This window comes from Spea bombifrons, chromosome 8, assembly GCF_027358695.1.
Source record: "Spea bombifrons isolate aSpeBom1 chromosome 8, aSpeBom1.2.pri, whole genome shotgun sequence".
Lineage (NCBI taxonomy): Eukaryota > Metazoa > Chordata > Amphibia > Anura > Pelobatidae > Spea > Spea bombifrons.
The window spans coordinates 41,911,478-41,933,459 of NC_071094.1; the positions used below are offsets into that span (position 1 = coordinate 41,911,478).

A 21,982-nucleotide genomic window follows, 5' to 3' on the forward strand; every position below is an offset into this window, starting at 1 on the left:
TCAAAAGAAAAAAAGAACTCTAAAACACATATATAAAAATATAAAACAGTTTTATTTCTGGAGAACTCATTGGAAGACAGGAAGCAATTATGATGATTATTATTATTATTTTTATTATTATTATCATTTTCTTTATTTATAAAGCGCCAACAATTTAGCCAGCTACCAATGTTCAGTTCTATGATAAAACAGCAGCAATAGATGCTTCTTTTGCCCAGAACCCAAACATCCTGACCCATTAGCCAGAAACCCAAGCATTAAGACTGAGCATTCTAATAGGGGGCATGTCACCTAAAATAGTTTCGTTAATTGGTTTGTCATACAATAGTCTGTGTATGCCAGAATTTTTTGCAGAACAAAAAAATCTTATTAATCATATTAATTATAATTTTTAATATTTTATATGGTATTTTTATTATTTATTTTTATTATTATTTTATATATTATTTTTGATCTGCTGTGCATTACTGACTAACAAATGAAAGAAAAAAAGGGGACAGCACGGGGGTTAATGATTTATCTCATTTAATATATTAAATGCATTGGACTAAGGATAATATATTTATATATTCTGCATGCTGTATGCGTATATAATGCAGAATTTAGTTTTATATCTAAAGAAAAAATCTACAATATTTATAGTAAAATACAGTATATGATTTTTTTTTCCATTTTAAGGATAGTTTGATTATTTGAGACATTAGTTTTATTATTAGTCTGTTACTGACTTTTTAAAAATAAATATAATTAATGCCAGACTATTTGGCCCATTGGGTTTTCTGTAGCCTCTGGGACTTGGTCTCTTAATAACAGCAATGTTATAAAAACCTCTCCTCGGGTATGTAAGAGAAGGATGAGGCATGTCCCGGTACCAGGTAGGGGTAGATAATGTATACTGTATACTGATACGGGTGGTAAGCCTGAAACACGACTCGGGTTATGGGGAAATGGCGACATTAAACTAAATGCAATTTACTGCATTGATCTCTGCAACCCTTGAAATAAAACTGCGCTGGAAGAAGAAGCTTAAGGTAATCCAGGGTCGTGTGAAAAGGTCCTTCAGAGGCATTTGGAAGATATGATGACGTGATGATTCATAATATAGAGTCACAAAATACAGAGGTTTAACCTAAGATTCTGTGTACCCCAGGACATCTTCAAGAAAATACTTAGTTACCATTTTATTATTTCTATATCATGTTCTAACATATGCATCACATACATAATATACATCAACCGGTGTTTTTAGTTCTTGAATTAATGTAACATGTAAAAGACGTATCCGGATCCTACATGGAAGGGAGTAATCAGACTTCCGTGACCTATTTCATTATTAAAGGCATTTCGGAGGTCCCTGGGCTACAGATTCCGATCTTCATCCTTGTTCTGCTCATTCTCCTCTTGACCCTTGGTGGTAACGTGACTATTGTGCTGCTTGTCTGCTTGGAACGTCAGCTGCACACTCCAATGTACTTCTTCCTATGTAACTTGGCTGTCCTGAACATGTGTTCCTCTACAGTCACCTCACATAAGATCCTTGTCATCTTTGTATCTGGGCATAACACAGTTCCTTTTCTTAACTGCATTCTACAGTTCTATGTCTTCTCCAGCTTAGCATGCAATGAGTTGCTTATTCTGACGGCAATGGGTTTTGACCGCTACGTAGCCATCTGTAAACCGTTACATTACCAACTGGTCATGAATCCAAGAGCCTGTGTGCTGCTGGCAAGTGCCTGCTGGACATTGGGGTTCTTAGAAGTCGTTCCTTACGTCGCCTTATTATCTACGTTTTCTTGCTATACATCGAACGCAGTCAACCACTTTTTTTGTGATCTCAAGCCTCTGATGAATCTCTCCTGCAGCGATACGTCCGTTTTGGAGATGCTGAGTCTCATTGAAGGGTTGTTGCTTTTAAGTCTAACCCCTTTTCTCCTTACCTTTATCTCGTATGTCTTCATTATTGTCGCCATCATGAAGATCCAATCTAAAGATGGCAGGCGTAAGGCATTCTACACGTGTTCCTCCCATCTGACAGTCGTCATTCTTCTGTACGTAACCCTCGTCTGTCAGTATCTGAGACCAACTTCAGGTAAAGCTCTGGACTCCAATAAACTTTTCTCTCTCTTTAACACGACTGCTGTCCCCATGCTAAACCCGCTCATCTACAGCTTGAAAAATAAAGATGTGACATCGGCACTAAGACGAAGATTCCACTTCTGTAAGGTTGGGGTGTAATTGTCAAAAACGTTACGACTAGACGATTGCCTTCGTGTTTCACGTGGACAAAAGTATTTTACATTAGCGTTTGTGTGATGCGATTCTCTGATCGGAGCCCCCCACACCCGGCAGACAACGCACAGGTAATTATCACAAATATTGGATTGGCTTATTCATTATCATGCTTTTTATTAAGTGTATTAAAGATGGGTCCCTATTAAATATTTTTGCTTATACTGTGATACACACCCATTGGTACAGCGCTTTGGAATATGGTGGCGCTATAAAAAAAACAATAAATAATAATAGTAATACATACATTGTACAAAATTCAGAACTTGACATACGTTGGGCTGGATGGTTCTTATCTGTCGTTGAATTCTGTATTTCTATGTGTAAACTGGGCTGGGATCCATTACCAGGAATTCATGTAATAACACTAAATTATTCATCAGCATGGGGACGCAGGATTTTTTCTTTTTTAGTTCTTTTCTTTATTAAGAAAGGAGTCACAATAAATGGAGGAAAGTATATAAAACACATATAAAACACATTACTGTAAACTCAATAAACAATAAAAAGCATTAAATTGGCATCTAGTTTCTTTGTCAGACAGGGGAAGTCCCATCCAGTGTCTCAAATACATCCAGGGTGTCATCAAGATGTCATCACCCGGAGACACAGGGACAAGCGCCGATTCTCTGGGTCGGCACCCGAATCCTCTGGGTCGCAGGAGCAGGGTCCTAACATGCCCCACTTCACGCCCCCACTGATGTCAGAGGGTAGTCCTGGCCCATAAGGGTAGGCTCCAGGTTGTCATGGAAAGTGTAATAGGTGGTCTTCATGCAGCAAACTGCAGATCAAACACAGTGTAGTCTTATTCATATTTTATTACACTTATCTACTACAATCAACTTGAAGAAAGAAATGAGTAGGTCCTTGACACGAGGCTCATTTGGTGATTTGTACACAGGTTGACTAAACATCACCATCAGCCACCTCAGCCACCAAAGCATCCTCAGCCTTCTCAGCCTCCTCAGTCACCGCAGCCTCTTCAGCATCCTCAGCCTTCTCAGCGTCCTCAGTCGCCGCAGCCTCCTCAGCATCCTCAGGCTTCTCAGCGTCCTCAGTCACCACAGCCTCCTCAGCCACGTTGTCCTGATCGTTCTGCCTCAGCACCTGATCTTTTGTGAGCTTTTGTTCCTCATTCTGAGCCATGATGTTCCTTATTGCCATAATCTGCTCCTGGAGATCTGCCACTTGGCTAGTCAGAGCTGCTATTGTGTTCCTGAAATAATTAACAGTCGCCTGTAGACATACATGGAAAATCTTTTCACTCCACGGTGTCTTCTATATATGAAAAACGTTTTCACCCACAACATCTTCCATACAAGGAAATATTTTGAAAGAATAAGGTTAAGATGAAGCCCCGGCGCTCTTTTTGCTGAAGATGGTGTCTAGCTTGGCTAATAGAAGTCTGTACCAATGAAACATGAAACCCAACTCAGTACATGATCTTCCCGTGTCCGGTGACTGTGCATCCTGATAGCCGAGATTAAAGAACATGACTCTGCCATGAAGTGGATGTCTCTGGATGGCAGTGTGTAGTGATTACAATACCTCTTGTTATTTTCTAGTTTCGGTTGAGTAGGGCCTTTGTACATCCCATCCTTGTCACCGTTGTTATAGTCCTGTCTGCTTCAGATATGATGCCAGTAGTTGCTTTATTGCTGAACATTTACTAAATAATCAGGTTTATTAATACTGACAGGAATATAGGAGTTTACATCCTCAGCTGCATCACTGCTTCAAACTGACTAACTTAAAATGGCTGCCGTGCTCTCTGACCTGTGAGGTATAACAGAGGCAGAGCCAAGGGTTAAAGTGAGAGGGACAGCAAGAGGCGGCATCCTACGTTCCAAGTTCCCGCCATATAAACAAACAATGCTTTTCAACGGTTTTTACAGGAAATGGTAAAATAATAGATGTGCTAAAGTCTATTTGCTCAACATATTAGAGGCCAAATAATTTGAGAGTTATTTAAATAGTGAACTTCATAAATGTTCCTGTGTAAGAGAGAGAGACCATTTTTGGGCCCCAAAGTTTGTCCCTTTTTCCTCCCCTGATGCCTGTCCAGAAGCTGGTGTAGAGCGTATAAGCATATCGCAGTGTTGTACAGCACTAAACTTTCTTGACAACTCTCCCTTTAATGAATAAACCACAAGGTGGCGGCTCTGTTCTGTGATGCGGGGGTTAATGCAGGCATAAAATAATGTATTTTAGTAAATAGAGTTTTCTTTGCTATTGTTTCTTATGATTCATTTCTCTGGCGCTCTGCTATTTTGGCAACGTTCTGAGAATAATGTGTATGAGATCAAACAGATTTCTGCATCCCAAATCCCAAATCCCAAATCCCCTCTATTCTCCCTTTTCTGACGACGGTCTGAGTAGGAGGGAAGCTCGTTAGAACTCACATTAACATGCAAATGCATTCCACGGGCACGTGGGGAGCTCTCTAATACATGATATCGCCTTCTGCTGCTGAAGATAACTGAACCGTTTTACTGACTAGGAAACGATTGAGGAACATGGAATGAAACTATGTTTTTTTTGTAACGAGGTGGAGAGGTTGAAGGACCTGATGATAAAACAATAAATGGAACAATGGAAGCAGCAATGATAGGATATCGTAGGATAGGAAAACTTTTCTATTCCAGCATGACTGTGCCCCAGCGCACAAAGCAAGCTCCATAAAGACACGGTTGGATGGGTTTGGTGTAGAAGAACTTGACCAGCTGCACAGAGCCCTTACCTCAACCTCATCGAACACCTTTGGGATGAACTAGAACATTGGACATTGCGAGCCGGGCGTCTCGTCCAACATCAGTGCCTGACCTCACAAACTATCTACTGGATGAACAACCAAAAATTCCCTCCAAAATCGTGTGGAAAGCTGTCCCAGAAGAGTGGAGGCTGCTATAGTTACACAGGTGGACCAACTCCAATATATTTCCGTCTGAAAGAGACCTCTGAGCTCCCAAAAACTTACTTGGCTTTACCTCTATTTCTAAGCCCACCAAATAAAAGGTATACATTTGAAAAAAAACAAGGGTATTCTCAAGAAGAGGCTCTTATTCTCATACTCCCTGCCCAAGTATTGCCAGATGGTTCCAAACGTTCTAGTGTAGGGTCCACCAGGCTTTTGAGATTATACACGTAGACCATGGTGAAGCCCGAGCCCTGCAACTGACTCCCTCTTGATATTTTTAATTAATAGATATGGCAGATAAAGTGGGAGCTTACGGGGGCGTTAATAAGGAAAATGGATGTAAGGGTATTGGTCCAAAAGAAGATGGAGTCCTTAGTGGAAGGTGATACCTTCACATGAAACCTCTGAGATCCAAAAAGCTTATGTGACTCTTCATCTTCTTCTAGATAAAGCCAAATAAAAATCTATCACCTTCAGCTAAAGACACTTTATATTTTGAAGGGTCAACCCCATTAAGCTTCAGTTATTATTGTATTAAATAGCGCCATTGTATTCCATAGCGCTGTACGATGGGTAGACAGGACACAGGTTTTCTAACATGCAACAAACCTCATTTTAACTAGGGACTGTAAAGGATATGTATATCAAGCATTTCTACAGAAGAAGCTCATTGGGGCAGTCCAACCATAATACTTAATGAAGATGATGAGGTGAAATAGGTTAGCTTGTTTATTCCCACTTGCTCTTGTTTAATGAACAAACCTTAATCGCCCAGTCACTTCCCATCTTCATTTTAACCCTCTGAGTACAGGTACTTATATCCTTACAAACCCATCTATTTTCACACATGAGGAAGATCTGCAGTGGTGGAAACAGCAGCTCTCTAAGTGTTATAGGAATTCAAAAAAATACCAAACAAAATCTTTTTAATTCCCAACAGGAAAAAAAACACAATATACAGATTCTATAAACAGCAAAAAAATAATATATTTGGATGGTCCTATGCTCTTTGGACCCTCTGGAGGGGGCATCTGATGCTCAACGTATTTTTTTGATAACGGAATCTGCTACATGTGATGTTCCTCAGGGAGCATCATAAGGTTTTTATCGAAGAATAGTTATTTTTTTTTATTTTTTGGACAAAGTAAAATCTAAGGAGTGTGCAGAGTAACCGATTACTCAGTGGGCTAAAAGCAACATCTTAAGAACTGGTGTCATGGTTATATGGAGGATTAAGCACCAGTATTATATAGATCTGTGATATATAATATGCTTAATTATAGCATAGTGCTTCAGCGGGGCTATATTTTAATAAATATAGGACCAAAATAATTAAAATTACGAGTACAGCCTGGGGCAGAATGGATTAGAGGGCGATTTCACGGAAAAGGGTACATTCTGTAGACTACAATACTTTCCACTGAGGATGGAGACAGAAAGTAATGATAGATAGGGCATGCATATACATTCAATGGGTCAATGCACCTCAGCACTTGAGAGTTGAAGACAGCCGAGAGAGGAACTGGACACCAGTTATTTATATAGTGTTTAAGACGGCACAGCCAGACTCAGCATATACAACCAGGCTCATCCCATGCAGCTGTTGTGCTGTAGAAATGGAGGCATAAATACGCCTTCAGAACACATTTTTTGAGAGCCACAGAGGTGACCAAATACATTGTACACAGCTCTGGCATTTGCAGGGTTAACATGTTAAAACCAGCCGTCAGCTGATTTGCACCATGCCTTACATCCTCAAGTCTTCTGACTGCCCTGGATGCCCCGGTGAAAGGAGACGATAACAGGACCACACTTTGCTGCTGTCACTCAAGATAATGAAGAGACGGGGCCCCCCCTCGTAACTATTCAGTATGCATTTAATAAACGATGCACTGGGTCCCCCTCGGGGCTGTCTCAGTGCTTCATGCTGCTCGAGCTATCGCGGCTTGGCGGAGCTGTCTGTTTAGGAGCAGATCCTCCCATCTTTTTGTGGCCCCGGATGCAGTGCGCGCTATCGCAGCCTTCATCGTCTTCATCTTCGCTCTCTGTTGAGCTCTCGCCAAACGGCCTCTGCTTCTCGTAGATACAACAGCCTGAGAAAGAAGAGAAAAGCAGGAATAAATTCACAAAACACCGGCAAGTATGGGTCAGAAGAGGCCAATCGTGCCCTAGTATTACCAAGCCTGTGTATACAAAAGGTATATTATGGTAACTCCTATCTACTCTGTCTAGCTGGATGACGCCAACTTGCCCCACTTTCTTCTGTACAGAGAAAAGAATGATTTTGTCATCTCACTGGGTTTTCATTACGGGCCCCCCTGGTCCCCAATGTTTCCAGGTAACCGGACGGGGTGTATAAAAATCTCAGTGCAACAAAACGGGTGCTTCCAACATATCGCGTGTACATACATAATCCAAAATATTCACCCAAGCCGAGAAACTGGGACTCTAGTGCCAACACAACCAAGGTCAATGCAATGACATGTGTATGGCAGTGCATCATCAAATAGCCCACTGCCAACTCTAAAGTTAACCCCGAATTAGACCTGTAGAGGTGCTTTTGGGTGCCAGTATCAGGACTGTGCTTGAACAATAGTGTAACTCTTCTATTTTGTCGTTTGAGACCTTTGGAGCTGAACGTGATTGATACTGAAAAGGGCTGTGCTTTATCTCACTGTAATGATTCAATTCCTCTTTTACGAGCTGCATTGTCTTAATGCAAGAATATCACATTTCCAACGGTGCCTTGTTTGTTCACCAGCAAACATTACATTCAGACGCAAATATGAAATGCTCTGCTTTTAGTGTATTTATAGCTGCCCCCAAGGACGGGGGGAAATAATAGAGGAATCATCTCTTCATCATAACTGCCTGAAATGGAAATGGAATTTTACTAATTGCACGGTCCCATAAAAGAAATATTGAAAGCTGGATTTTTAGGATTATTAAAAAATACAGAATAAGATTTGGTTTCATTTTTTATCATTTCCAGAAAGCATCTGCAAGAAAACCTCAACGTGAAGCAAAAGCCACTTCCGTGATGTAGCCAGATGTGTTCTGCATCATAAACCCTGCTTTCAGTAAGGTGGATTTGAAGCATGAAGATGTTGGCCACCTAGGAATAACAAAGGGGCCAGCCGAGCTCCTAGAACAGGGGTGTCCAACCTGCGGCCCTCCAGCTGCTGAAGGACTACCATAATTTTCTTTCAGCTAAGGGGCTGGCTGAGGAGCATGGGAGATGTAGTCCTGCAGCAGCTGGAGGGCCGCAGGTTGGACGCCCCTGTCCTAGAAGAAGCCTTTGAGAACCACCTGCATAAGGGTAGTCCTTTGGGGTTGACGGTTCCCGTGTAGCCTCCAGTGGTTGCTGACCCCCTATCCAACCATTATAGGAGCTGGGTTTTAAATGCAGCTAATGCGTCACAGATCAGCTACCCCTGATCTATACATTCCCTGTACAACCATCGCACGGCGCTACGGAATACGATGGCGCTATATAAAATAATAATTTATAATAATATAACGGCGGAATGATCATCACTCACACTTGGATGAGCGTCGTCCCAGATGCTCATTGTCCACAGTGTCACACGTCCACTCCACCTTCTTATCCGGCTTTCTTTTCCTCAGCTTCAGAGTCAGAGACCGGTGCTCCTGCAGCGAGGTAATCGGTTTGGGGTTAGTTACACATTAATTAGACTCTTGGCATGCAGAACACATTGTCACCTACATGTTTTATTACCCTGTTAATGACAAAGGGACTCTGCAAATCTCACATTCTCCCGTAAGGATGAAGATTTATTGCTGCCATTATCACCATGATGATAAAATGCACTCGGCTGTTTGTGATGCATAACCAGGGAGCAGCAGATAAACATTTTGAGTCGTTTTAATGTATTTTACCACATTATTTACATGTCTCTTGGACTACAAATAAAATAGATTTAGCAGTGACAAGATTATCGTTTCTTTGGTTAGTATAGATCAGGACTACACTACAATTAACACCAATCTACATGCAACGGATTCCTGTCCTCTCTAAAGATATACAATTTCGTAAGCTTTTGGGACCTCGGAGGTCTCTTCGGAGGTTTCTTTTTCCAGATGAAATAAGAAGAGACCTCCAAGGTCCAGAAAGCTTGCGTCACTTTACATCACTTTCTATTTCGGCTCAATAACAAGGTAATGACTTCAAACAGAGTCCGTTTTATCTTGGGCTAATGTGGCTATATTGATCTCTACCTACTCCAGAAATTCAGACAATGGGTTAAGTGGCCAAAATCCCCCACGGTCTAATTCCTGGAGCTGGCCCATAGCAAACGTTTACTGAGGCCTATAAATCCGCCGACCAGGCTCTGCCAAACACATAAATCATAGACGTCCTGTAGATTGTCAGCTTGCGAGCCGAGCCCACTTTACTTAATGCATCGGCTCATCTTAGTCCGTCGGTTCTAGTTTTGGCAGATCCTTTCAATGTAGGGACTGTAAGAAGCGCTACGGGAATTGCTGGCACCATATCAATAAAAGATCTCTGCAGCTTATGTCCCGAGCTGACCTCCTATAGGCAATCACATGCATAGTTATACATAGAGATTATTTATATAGCAGCAACAGATTCCACGGCGCTGTACAACGATGCGCTACATAAAAAGTCACATTTAAGAATATGGCAAAGGGTGTGCGGATTGCTAGATTTTATTTCTATCACCCAGTTATAACACAGACCTCTCCACTGTGTGTGGAGGCAGTGATAGACTACGCTACAAGAAACATCACAAGGCCCACACTATACAAGCCCATTGCAAGGGTGAGAGTGGGTGATGTCATTCCCCTGACGTCACTCACCGGTTGGGTCTCACTCTCTGTGGTCACGGTGCTAGATGTTCCCCCTCCCCCTGTTGCCTGCGCCGTAGATTCAGCCATTCCGTCGTCAACCCGCGAGATACGACGGTACACCGGTGAAGAGTGAATCACAGAGCAGACTCTGTTACGGGACGCTCTGTCCTCTTACTTCCGCTCCTCTCGATGGTAGGCTGTCACCACAGTACTCTGCTTCAAGAAAACGTTAAAACGCACTCATATTTCCTATTGGTCACTGCAATTAAAGACGTTACACGCAGACTGAAGCAAAGACTTTTGCGGCTTCCGCCCAAAGCTAAAATGTCATCTGTGATGCTAAATCATGAAGAAGCATCGAAAATAAAAGTGCGTTTCAAGGACAGCCAATTAAATTATAGCTTCCGCTATGTGCGTTTCACATATGACCAATCAATCGCTGCCTGGCTTTGATTTGGGCAGTCCTGCCACAGTGCACTTCTTTCTCTCGCGATGCGCAAAGAGCCAATCAAATCGTATCGAATGAATAGCGCTAATTGGCACCAATCCGCTTTCCGCCCACCCCATCTGAAGGCGGAAGCAAAATTATGTGTTACCATGGTGGCAGCGTCCACACTCTGGCATCCGGCGGAAGTTAAAGCGGAACCAGCGAGGGAGGAGAAGAAAAAAAAAAAAAGAAGAGGAACAGGCAAGAAGCTGGGAGAAGGAGATAATGCACGTGACCCCGGGGACTGGTATGTGATATGACGTCAGGAGGGTTTCATTACATCACATGTCTATAACTCACCTGCACTGCACTTTTTTTGCTTTCTTATTTATTGGGTTTTCTGACGCCATCAATCCTGTGACTGCCCTGAAAATACTCATTTAAACACCCGCGTGATTCTGACCCTAATCCTTCAATTCTTAGGCAATGAAAAGGTAACCCCGTCCTCCACGCCGCCCCTCAAGCCGCGGGATTCACCTGCCGATGTCTGCGGCTGGTTTCGGGGCTCTGTAATGTGTTTAGTATCATAGAAATATAGAATCCGTTCGGTCCCCGTCTAGTCGCCCTGTTATAAAGACTCAAACCGTTGGTCTCCTCTTAGATTCAGGAGCCATATGACTATCCCATCCATGTTTAATCCCCTCACTGTATTAGCCTCTACCACTTCTGCTGGGAGGCTGCTCCACTTATCTACCACCCTCTCAATAAAGTAAAACTTCCTTGCATTCCATCAACTCCTCCTCTCTAGTTCTAGATTATCGTCTCTTCTTTTCTCCCTTAGTCTTTTTAAATAAACGCCCGGATTATCACGGATTATGTGGATTGCATAAAAGTGACGGTTTAATGTTCCTGATGCCCGCCCCGTAGAAGAACGTGTATTAAAGTGAAGTACTCTGAGTAACCCTAACCCTCTGTGAGTACTTTCACCCCCCCCCAAAACAAAAAAAATGCTAACCTGACACAGAAGATGCAGCCCTCCTGCAGCAGCTGCCCTCCTCCTCCATGGTCTGATAACTTTTGCCACTGATTACCTTGAGGTTAATAAGTTATACACATGCACTGGCGCCTATTACTCTATTAAGTCCTTTTTGTATGTGTTTTTTTTTTTTTTTTTTTTCCCGTTTTTGGGTGCTCTATTAAAAGTTTTAGTGACGTGTCGGCTTCTCCGTTCTCGGCTTTCGTTCCTCCGCAGCATTAAGATGGAGGGTGGGGGGGAAAGGGGCAAATGCAAAAGGTTCAACACGTAAATTTAAAGGGGCCATGCCGCTCCGATATGCATTAAAGTGCATATGATGGCTGGAGTAGGGTGGCCACGTCGGCCATGTTTTCCAGGACACGTATCATTTTTACATATTGCTGACCAGCCCATATAAAATGCTGCCCTGCAGTATGGAGGATGTATAACTACTTAGTTCCCTTCCACGAGTCTATAGATCCCACATACTTCAGGGCGGCGTTTTATCTGGGCTGGTCAGTAATATGTGAAGGTGATGTGTCCTGAAAAGCATGAACGATGGGGTCTCCCTAGGCTGGAGTGTCCCATTAACAGTGCAAATCAACTCAGCATGGACGCCCCCCGGTAAGCAAACTGCCTGCGAGGCTCGTCTGGCTTCCGTTTAATCAGGCAGAGAAATCGCTCTCTGGCAGGACAGGGGCCGTAAGCCTAAAAAACACCATTTTGAATCTTCCTTGGCTCTTTTTAAAGCGTTTCTGGCAGAAAAGCTGAGCTGATTAGCATAAAGTTCTAACTGTACGCGCGATGTCGGGATTGAGTCACACAGAGAAGTACTGAATAAAAACCCTTTCTTTGTGGACCATCTGTCGTGCTGGACAACCTTCACAGAAATTAAAATAATAAAATAAAAAGACGCGGTTTGATCGTTTAGAGAGACGCCGTCGATGGCAGAGAAAGCGTCGTCCGATGCGTCGTAACAATGTGTCCGTGTTTCATGACCTCATACTTCGCTCGTTCCTGTGCAGGCATCTCGCTGAAGTCGGTGTGAACCCACGATGAGGTTCCTCATCTCCCCACGGAGGCGACGGGCAGAGGCAAGCGACGAGCTCTTATTTTATGTGAGTATGTAACATATATCTGTGTTATAAACCCATAGCGGTTATTATAGGAGTGTTTATCCTGTACCTGGAAAAGCCATGGCTTTTAAAACTGTATTTCTGGCGTGGTTTTTTTTTTTTATTTATTATTTTATTATATTTTTTTTTTTTTATGAATGCGCGTATTTATTATATTTACACAACCGTTCAAAAGTTTGGGGTCGTTTAGACATTTCCCTGTTTTTGAAAGAAAAGCTAATTTTGTAGAATAGCATGAAATGGATCAGAAAGCCGGCGCAGATGGGGTTAATGTAAATGACTATTGTAGCTGGAAACGGCTGATATTTAATGGAATCTCTTCGTAGGCATTCAGAGACCCTTTATCACTCCCATCACTCCTGTGTTCCAATGGCCCTTTATCACTCCCATCACTCCTGTGTTCCAGTGGCCCTTTATCACTCCCATCACTCCTGTGTTCCAGTGGCCCTTTATCACTCCCATCACTCCCATCACTCCTGTGTTCCAGTGGCCCTTTATGACTCCCATCACTCCTGTGTTCCAACGGCCCTTTATCACTCCCATCACTCCAATGACGTGTTGTGTTCGCTGATCCGAGTTTAAGTTTAAAAGGCTAATTGAATCTTTTGCGCAGCTAAGTGACCCCACAAAGTAATGTATATATTCTGAAAAGCATGCATGTAAAGTATAATTTAAAGTACTTTTTTAACAAAAAAAGAGATCCCTTTGCTTTGGTTCGTTGTACGCTTTGTTTTAGTCATTTCTAACATGTCAAAATCTAGCAGTTGCATTTAGGGTGCCAAGCAGACGGAAGGTGAAGTACATGCCAGGTGGTATTATTTAGTAGATAAGTGGAACAGCCTCCCGGCTGAAGTGGTAGAGGCTAATACACTGAGGGAATTTAAACATGTATGGAATAAACACACGGCCCCTGAATGTGAGACAAGACCAAGGACTGATTAACACCCGATTCTTTAAATCGGGGAAAACGGACAGAGTGGGTGTTATTATGTTTCTGTAATAAGTACCGCAAAATCTCGTTTTTCAGACTTATCAAATTGTGTAACGAATATAACTTTCTTTTGTATAGAAGGGTTAAAGGTGCCGCTGAAGGTCTGGTCTCCTAAAAACAGCACAAACGTTTAAAATATTTTTCCGTTTCCATGGCAACAGCCTAGCAGTGCCAGATTTCGTCACGTGACGCAGCCAAAATTCTAAATGAGATTAAATCCTCTGTGGAATTCTGTTTCTAATGCTGGACTTGGTTCGGTTTAGTGACCAAAAAATGCAGATTTTGTAGAAAAACACAAGTTTCCTTAATAAAAGTAAAGCCCACATTATTGCATTCCTAACGTTAAGGTTGGTCTCCGCTTCACGCCTGAGTTAGGTGGTCCCCGGACCTCCGAGTATTTTGCACTACAACTCCCATAATCCTCAGCCAGCGGACAGTTGTGTTTTATCTGTAGAGTTGGAGTCCTCGTTTACTGGCGCTCTATAAATATCTCCCTTGTTGCTCAGATGCTGTTTAGTTTACACAATAAAGAGGGTTATCCCTGATAATTACATTCCGGTTTCGGGTGTGGAACCGTGTCGTGGGCGAGGGAAGTGTAATAACATCGGGTCGGCGGATTACTTTGAGGTCTTTAAAATTGTTTTAAATTCCCCCACTGGATTGACCTCTACCACTTCTGCTGGGTGCCTGTTCCACCCCTCTACCACTCCCTCCCTGTATAAACCATATGCTAACTTATATCGGTAATGAAAACCTGCATACAATGCACGCTATTGTTACCTGCTGAGTTTCTAGTCGCGCAGGTTCAGCACATGCATGCGGTTTAGTCTGTCTCTTTCTCCTGCGTGGCTCTCTGCGAGTGGCTAATTAGAGACTCCTCCCCGGGGGGTGTCTCGCTTTCTGTCTCTCTTATTCTCCTGAAACCCAACACTCGGCTTTCAGCCGACTTCCTGAGCGAAGCAGGAAGGAGAGGCTTTCCGAGAAAGGGAGACAGTCAGTCAAACAAGTTCAGTGAGCTTTAGAGCGGCTTCGGGCAAGGTCGCTATGTGAGACCCACCGGCGAGACAGGAGAGAGACTTCTCAGGAAGAGGGGCGGGAGAGTGCACCAAACTTTGGAGGAGTTTTAGAACTTAGAACCGAGGAACCCCTTCCAGACTCCAGGTCAGATCATCTGTAGAAGCCCCTCTCTCAATGTCTTCTCTCCCCACTGCTCCTTTCTCTGCCCTGTTCTGAAGGCAGTTTCTTTTTAACGGACTCTTTAAGTTACTCTAAATCATTATAAACTCTATATATTATATTATATATCTCACTTTCTGCCTCGTTTCCTGCGCTCATTCTTTAGCACAATCTATCCCCCCCCCCCTCGGGACACTTGACTCTCTGTATAATCTTATTTGTTTGCATCACTCGACGTCTAATCCCTAATTAGAAGAGACAGACTCTAATCTGTTAGAGGTGAGACTGGTGTCTACGAGCTGGAGAGTTAGCGTGACGGTGCTGAGAAACTGAGAGTGAAACGCTACGGTGGGGCAGACCGGGGCGATAATCCCGAACTGCCCCCACCGGTCCCAGGAGAAGCTAAATGAGAAAGGGAAGGGATGGGTTCGTTTATCAGAAGGGGGCAGACAGCAAGCTGTTTAGTGATCACGTACCTGAAGGAATGGGATTGGGAAAGTTTTGGGTGGTCCGCTAGCCCTGAAATCCCCCCCCCCCCGGGCAGGAAATGGCCGCTTGCTGCAGGATGTTTTCTCGACGGTTCGGTGGACTCTTCTTAATGCGAGTCTCGGGTTAGAGAGGAGAGTAATTTGTGGAGCCGAAAGGGCAAAGTTCTCTGTACTGCTGACTCACTTCTCACCTCTTCTCTCCGCAGGTGGACGGGTGCGAGGCTGACCGCGTCAGAAGGAGGTGGTTTTATATAGCGGTGGGCTTTGATGGACCCTCCTTTGGCTTTATAGCAGTATGATCCCAGGTCTTCTCGTGACAAAGGTTTGAACTGTATTCAGCCCCGGTCTCCACGTTTTGGATCGGATTATATAAATGCCATACTGAATTCAGACATGGAGGCTTTTTAAGCGAAGGTGCATGCTTGCTGAAAGTTAGGACAACACGGCTCTACCTTTTTGTGGCTTTTTTTGCAAAGTTTTTAGACTCTTTTCTCGAGAGAGATCTCTGTTCTGGATCTCCTCTGCGTTCTTGATTGGGACGGTTTTTGTTTTGTCAACTTCTTTCTGTGGGATTGATAAAGCGAGTCCTGCCGAGAATCCACCTGTTCTTCTTCTATCTCTTGCCAAATAGAGATTGGGACCCCCCAGGGGAATGCCGCGCAAGGCCAGCGTGGCGGCCTGGGGGGCAGCCCTCTTTATCTCATGGAATGCTGTCCTTCTCCTCTACCTCATGAGCCGATCACGAGGCCCAGATCCTTCAGACCTCACCTCGCATTTAATTCAGCTCACCGAAGAAGCGGAAGCTGAGCTGGAGAAGCAGAAAGGGCTACTTCAACAGATCCGTCACTACATTGGAGAACTGAACCTCCGACCTCCTCCTGTACCGGGTCCGCGTGGCGCTGCTGCACCCCCGCCGTTCGCTAATGCCTCGCATGCCTCCCCATCCCCTGTGGGATCTGGTCCTCTGCCGGTTCCTGTTATTCCAATACTTGTGGTGGCGTGCGATCGCCCGTCGGTGAGGAAGTGCCTGGACTCCCTGTTAAAGTACCGTCCCTCGGCGGAAAAGTTCCCGATCGTTGTGAGCCAGGACTGTGGCCACCAAGAGACGGGACGAGTGATAGACTCCTACGGAGACGCCGTCGTGCACATCAAACAACCTGACCTCTCGGAAGTGGCAGCGCCACCGGAACACCGGAAATTTCAAGGATACTACAAGATCGCCCGTCATTACAGATGGGCGCTTAACCAGGTAAGGAGATTTGGGGGGCATCAGCTACACTATGCTTTATTAAAAGGCCAGGCGTAGAAAGTCTTTAGAGCGGGATTGGCTGAGCTGGACCTGCCGTGATGGAAGCAAAGACCAATGAGATGATCTTCACCACCTTTACCATGCATCGTGCAGGGCCCGTTCAGTCCTACTCCTTTATTATGTATAATAAAGTCTGAGTTCAACAGGTTTCCGGTGCCTCCAAATATTTGCTTAGTAATTGCAAATGAGCTTCCTCTTGTTTTCTGAAGAACGTCCGCTGCGGATTACAATCTCAAAAATTCTCCCTTGTATTATGTTATAAAAAAACCCTTTCTGCAGGGAGGCTTCTCCGTTACGGTGTTCGGACAGCGAGTGGACCGTGCAGAAGCTCTTCTGCCGCAGGGTTCTTGTGCTCTTCTTCTGTGTGTTTTCTGCCTCGTCATGTCAGATGCGCCTTCAGCTGGTTTCAAACTAGAAAATCCAGCGAGAGTGATGTCATCGCACATCTGAATTCATTTAAACACACTTTTTTTTTTCAGTCCGCTTGAAATATGGACGGAATTTAGTTCATGCATTGCTAGTGTGCTAAACAAGGTGTAGATCTGGGATATCCCGCTGATGTTCTATCTACCTGAGGATCATAGGAGTTGTAAATTCCTAGCATCTGTAGGGCTTCTTCCTTCTGTTCTAATGCACTTCACTATGGGCATGCTAGCTGGCATTGTATGCATACATCTGGCATACAGATATAACCAAAAACCTTATTAAAATAGCGTTTCTTGATCGCCTTTTAGCCCAGTTTTAAAGTAACAATTTTTTTAACGTGCGGATTGTTGCACGACAGACACTTATAGGCCCTCTATTCCCCTGGCAATGAAGTATTTGGTATTTCATGCTTTCTGTGGCATGTGGGTTCCATTGAAGGAGTTACAATCTTTCCAGATCCCTCGATTAGCAGTCTTATGTGACAGGCTGTGCCTCCTCCCACCGTGCATCTGCGTGCTCCTCTATGGAAGCTGCTTCTGCGCGCTCCTCTATGGAAGCTGCTTCTGCGCGCTCCTCTATGGAAGCTGCTTCTGCGCGCTCCTCTTTGGAAGCTGCATCTGTGCGCTCCTCTATGGAAGCTGCATCTGCGCGCTCCTCTTTGGAAGCTCCATCTGAATTTATTACCCTGCAGCCAGCAGGACTCGGTTTATTTCACGAAATGCCGGCATTTATTCATTAAAGTAGGAGCCGGCAGGTGAGTTTTTGGCGGAGTTGCTGTCCTGCTCTCCGTCATCGCTGTGCATTATGAAGGGCTGACCCCAGTGATCAGAAGGCTCTTATTCACCCTCTATAATGTAATTTTTTACAACTCATGCTATCAATTAAACTATGCACTATGCGGGGCCGGCTCAGCTGCCCTTTGCAGGAATAACTTGCATGGATTGACCCTTCATAATGCATAAGGAAATGTCTGTTTAAACTGCAGCTCTCACGTACATTCACCTGCAAGCTCCCTCCGTAGCATATGACGGGTGTCAACAAATTTGGTTTGGATCTAGGAGCCAGTTTTGTGGGTTTTTTTAATTTATTATTCTTGGCGCTCTGGGTTTGTTGAGCCTTTCGTTACACTAACGTACAGTTACACACGCTAACACCATACAGACACACGCTAAGATCTTAAAACCTTACAGTAACAGACACTCTAACGTTATACGCTCATGTACCCGCATGCTAACACCGTACATACTCTAACCCTATATACTGACATACACTCATGATAATGCCATACTGTAACAAACTCTTATACACAAACACACATTGGCTAACACTATACATAGATACAATTATACACTCGGGACTGGCACTACAATACAGTAGACACACTGGCTCTAGCACTATACATATACACACTGGTACTACAGTATCCACACATTCACACACTGGCTCTAGCACTATACATATACACACACATACACACTGATACTACAGTATCCACACATTCACACACTGACTCTGACACTATAGTATACACACAATCACATACACTACCCTCGCCTTGTGGAGACCAGCCATGTCTGAGCGACCAGGTGCCCAGGGTTTGTTGAGCCCTGGTATATGAACCCCACTATGTGCTAAAAATGAAAATACGTCTGAAGTCTATGTGGGGGTGATATGGAAGTCGGCTCACAGGTAAGATCGGTACATTGTGCCGGTTACTGGCCCTTTATCTGTGCAGCGGGCACATGGCCAGGTGTGTCTGCCAAGCATCCCAACGCTCTTATCTCCAGTGTGTCAGATCACTTAACACAGAACGCCTTATCGCTTGGCCTGGGTGTGCGTAAACAACATGGCTGTGTAAATAATTAAAAAAACGCTGATGTCAACAAAAAAAGAACAGCTGATGTCTTGAGGTGGCTGAACTTTCATTGTATATACAAACCATTAGTTAGTGAAGCGCTTGCTCGCCACTCTTTGCTACAGCAGTAATAATTGTATTCTTAAGGGGATGTCCTTACATGTGTTTCTTTGTTTTTCTTTCCAAACCATGTGGGTTGTGTTTGTCCCCCCCCCCCATTTTTCAATTCTGTGCCACTTCCGCTGAAATGTGATCAGCAGGCAAGAACAAAGTTTCCCCTCTTCAATAAAATAAGGGTTAAAAAAAAATTGCCTAGGTCCTATAGTGTGAAATAGTCATGGTGATTAGGGGGTTAAATTGGCTCAGTCTCGTTCAATGTAAGCAGCGCAAGCAGAGAGTTTTGGCTTCTCGGTGACAGACCGCATGGCGGTCAAAGAAAACTGGAATATTGTTACAGAAAAGTGTTTCTTAATCTTTCTCGCGCCTCTTCAATTATGATTCTTTATTTTCCTTTCAGATATTTAGAAACATGGGCCACCAGGCTGCCATTGTGGTGGAGGACGATCTGGAGGTGGCCCCAGACTTCTATGAGTATTTCCAAGCATCCTATGGCCTTCTCCGCAAGGACCCCACCTTGTGGTGCGCCTCGGCCTGGAACGATAATGGGAAAGAAACTCTTGTGGAGATGGATGGCGGCTCACTGCTTCACCGTTCCGACTTCTTCCCAGGTCTCGGCTGGCTGTTACTACGCGAGTTGTGGGAGGAACTGGAGCCAAAGTGGCCAGCGGCTTTCTGGGATGATTGGGTTCGGAACCCTGAACAGAGACTGGGTAGGGCTTGCGTGAGGCCAGAGTTGTCCCGCACTCGAACATTTGGGAGGAAAGGCGTTAGCCAGGGACAGTTCTTCGACCAGCATTTGAAGTTCATTAAACTGAACCAGGGCCGAGTAGCCTTCACCAAAATGGATCTCTCGTACCTTCTAAAAGAGGCTTATGATCCTTGGTTCCTAGGGCAGGTTTACGGGGCACCCAAAGCCCGGGCAGAGGAGGTGCTACAAGGCAAAGTGGCTGGAGGTAGGACGGTGAGAGTGGAGTACACTACCAGAGACTCTTTCAAGGCCATGGCCAGGTCATTTGGGGTTATGGATGACCTGAAGTCTGGCGTGGCTCGAACTGCTTACATGGGGGTCGTGACCTTCACCCACAGAGGAAGAAGGGTTTTTCTGGCTCCACCCAAAGAATGGGCCGGGTATGACCCATCATGGACCTAAGGTGTTGAGTAAAGAAGAAGAAGCATGGCGGGAGGTGGTGTGGAGCCATGTGAAATATAGAATTTCTACAGGGAGCAAAATAAGCAGAGGAGAGATCTATGCTGTGACTCCATGACCTCTAGGAAGGAATGCAGGACCATAGGAAAGCTAGAGGTACCGGAATGAAGGTTCAAAGCCTTTCAGGAGCAGCATAAAGGATCGCTGCATATTTTTTATTTGATATGAAACATTTGAATTTATTTGGTGCGATACCAGCGGTATGGAGACCCTGAGAGAGAGCACTCAGGAATGAATGCCGACTCCCAGCAGAGCAGGCTTGGTTTCCTGAGGTTCTTCTCCATACTATATCACCTCAATAAAGTGACCTTTATAGCCACGATGTGTCCGAGTCCCGTTCTTGAGGCGTTAAATAATTTAATAGCATTGATTCCTAAAGAAAGTTCAAGTCTTTTTAGAATGCTGCGGTGAGATTTCTTGGGAAGTTCTGTGTGTGTGGGGGGGGGGGGGTCGGGGTTATGGTGACACTGGAGAGCTTTCATTAAGCTTGTATGTACTAGGGTGTGAAATTCTTAAATATAGAATAACTATACAGTTAATTAAATTATGTGCTTCCTGGGGCTATTATTGGCTACAAAACTGGCTCTGTCCGGGTATTAATTGGTACTCAACTTTGGGTTTTCTGGATTAAAGTGTGCTACTCGGTTCTGGGGGAGAGGGACCGGACAGGATTATGTGGGGTAAAATGAAGTATTTCTCAATGTTTGAGTAAACGGGTAAGGGTGTGTAAGTGTGTCCGTGTGTCTACCAGCTTCCACTTGTGAAGCTATGGGCTGTCTGACCAATTTAATGGAACAATTGCAAACTGGGGGAGGGGGGGACTTTAAAGAACGGTATTAAATAAACAGAGCTGGGTAGGTATTTCTAGGCTTTACCAACCAGGACATAAAGCTGGTGATCTACCCATTATTCTGGATGTGAGCCGTCGCGCCTGCTGGGTTTTCATGCTCTTTACAACCGAGGGGAATAATGTTTTTTGGTTTTTTTCCCAGATCTGCATATAAAGCGGGACTTTTTTTTTTTTTTCTTTCTTTTTAAGTTTATATTTCACGAAACCCCCCCTCTTTTCATGTCGATCTGGGGTGCCGTCCCGCTTGACAGAGTTTGGCTTTTGTCAGATTTTGGAAATGGCTTTTCTGCCATTAATGATAATTCCCATCCCCCCACCCCCCCTTCAGAGTTGACACTGTGGACCTTGGCACATGATGATAACTCTGAACAATGGTTCAAAGGTTGGGTGCTGAAAAGCTACTATTGAAGCCCTTCCAAGCGTCTGTGAATATTTGCAGAGTCTATATGGGGCGTCACGCGGCTGCAGAGTTATTTGGAAAGCGCGTCGGGTCACGTGGCGGCTCGCTGATAAAGCGGGGGTCCAGCTGGGTTATGAAACGGGAAGTTGCTGGCTATTTCCTAAAAGATAATAAAACGCAGACATGGGTTTTATATTCTGGAAAAGGAACTCAAAGCCCTCCCGAAACGTTTTTTTTTGGTTTTTTTATTAACCGTTTCAGGGCAGGAGGAAAGTTTTAATGTTGGTTCTGCCAGGTTTAGGAGACGCGGCTGCCCCCATGTATTTTCCACGCAGGAGGTAAGTTCAGCTGAACACGGCGGTCAGCGCCAGCGTTGGCTGGAATGCGGCTGAGCCACCATGGTTTTAGGCGGATTAGATCCAACGTCCTTGATTTGCGATTCATTTTTATATAAGCTTCTGGGAAGGTCAATGAAAAAATATCTTAAATAGTTCTTTACGATAACGACTACAGGACAGCCTGCCATCTCCAATTAAACGCTCG

The 21,982-nt window shown here is 44.2% G+C and overlaps 3 protein-coding genes across 3 annotated transcripts; 2 read left to right on the plus strand and 1 right to left on the minus strand.

Annotated features, from left to right (window-relative positions):
* Nucleotides 1-1,293: 1,293 nt before the first annotated feature.
* On the plus strand, nucleotides 1,294-2,235 carry LOC128503887 (olfactory receptor 1019-like). The gene has a single exon (XM_053474082.1). The coding sequence runs from the start codon at nucleotides 1,294-1,296 to the stop codon at nucleotides 2,233-2,235; it is 942 nt and encodes a 313-aa protein (XP_053330057.1).
* Nucleotides 2,236-6,115: 3,880 nt separating this feature from the next.
* On the minus strand, nucleotides 6,116-10,152 carry PPP1R11 (protein phosphatase 1 regulatory inhibitor subunit 11). The gene is made up of 3 exons (XM_053472557.1): nucleotides 10,049-10,152; nucleotides 8,749-8,857; nucleotides 6,116-7,299 (listed from the first exon to the last, which is right to left on the minus strand). Exons 1-3 carry the CDS (start codon nucleotides 10,124-10,126, stop codon nucleotides 7,121-7,123), a joined length of 366 nt encoding a protein of 121 aa, XP_053328532.1. The 5' UTR covers nucleotides 10,127-10,152; the 3' UTR covers nucleotides 6,116-7,120.
* Nucleotides 10,153-14,663: 4,511 nt separating this feature from the next.
* Nucleotides 14,664-20,508, plus strand: MGAT1 (alpha-1,3-mannosyl-glycoprotein 2-beta-N-acetylglucosaminyltransferase). The gene is made up of 3 exons (XM_053473425.1): nucleotides 14,664-14,769; nucleotides 15,479-16,521; nucleotides 19,380-20,508. The coding sequence occupies exons 2-3, from the start codon at nucleotides 15,925-15,927 to the stop codon at nucleotides 20,130-20,132; spliced, it is 1,350 nt and encodes a 449-aa protein (XP_053329400.1). The 5' UTR covers nucleotides 14,664-14,769; nucleotides 15,479-15,924; the 3' UTR covers nucleotides 20,133-20,508.
* Nucleotides 20,509-21,982: the final 1,474 nt, after the last annotated feature.

What these genes read in the sequence shown, in the direction of transcription:
- LOC128503887 (XM_053474082.1), top strand. Translation starts at nt 1,294, where the DNA reads ATGGAAGGGAGTAATCAGACTTCCGTGACCTATTTCATTATTAAAGGC.
- PPP1R11 (XM_053472557.1), bottom strand. Translation starts at nt 10,126, where the DNA reads ATGGCTGAATCTACGGCGCAGGCAACAGGGGGAGGGGGAACATCTAGC. An exon ending in CAGAGAGTGAGACCCAACCG is followed by an intron (nt 8,858 to 10,048) that starts GTGAGTGACGTC and finishes ACCTCGCTGCAG; the next exon opens with GAGCACCGGTCTCTGACTCT. An exon ending in GGGACGACGCTCATCCAAGT is followed by an intron (nt 7,300 to 8,748) that starts GTGAGTGATGAT and finishes CTTCTTTCTCAG; the next exon opens with GCTGTTGTATCTACGAGAAG.
- MGAT1 (XM_053473425.1), top strand. Translation starts at nt 15,925, where the DNA reads ATGCCGCGCAAGGCCAGCGTGGCGGCCTGGGGGGCAGCCCTCTTTATC. An exon ending in ACAGATGGGCGCTTAACCAG is followed by an intron (nt 16,522 to 19,379) that starts GTAAGGAGATTT and finishes TTTTCCTTTCAG; the next exon opens with ATATTTAGAAACATGGGCCA.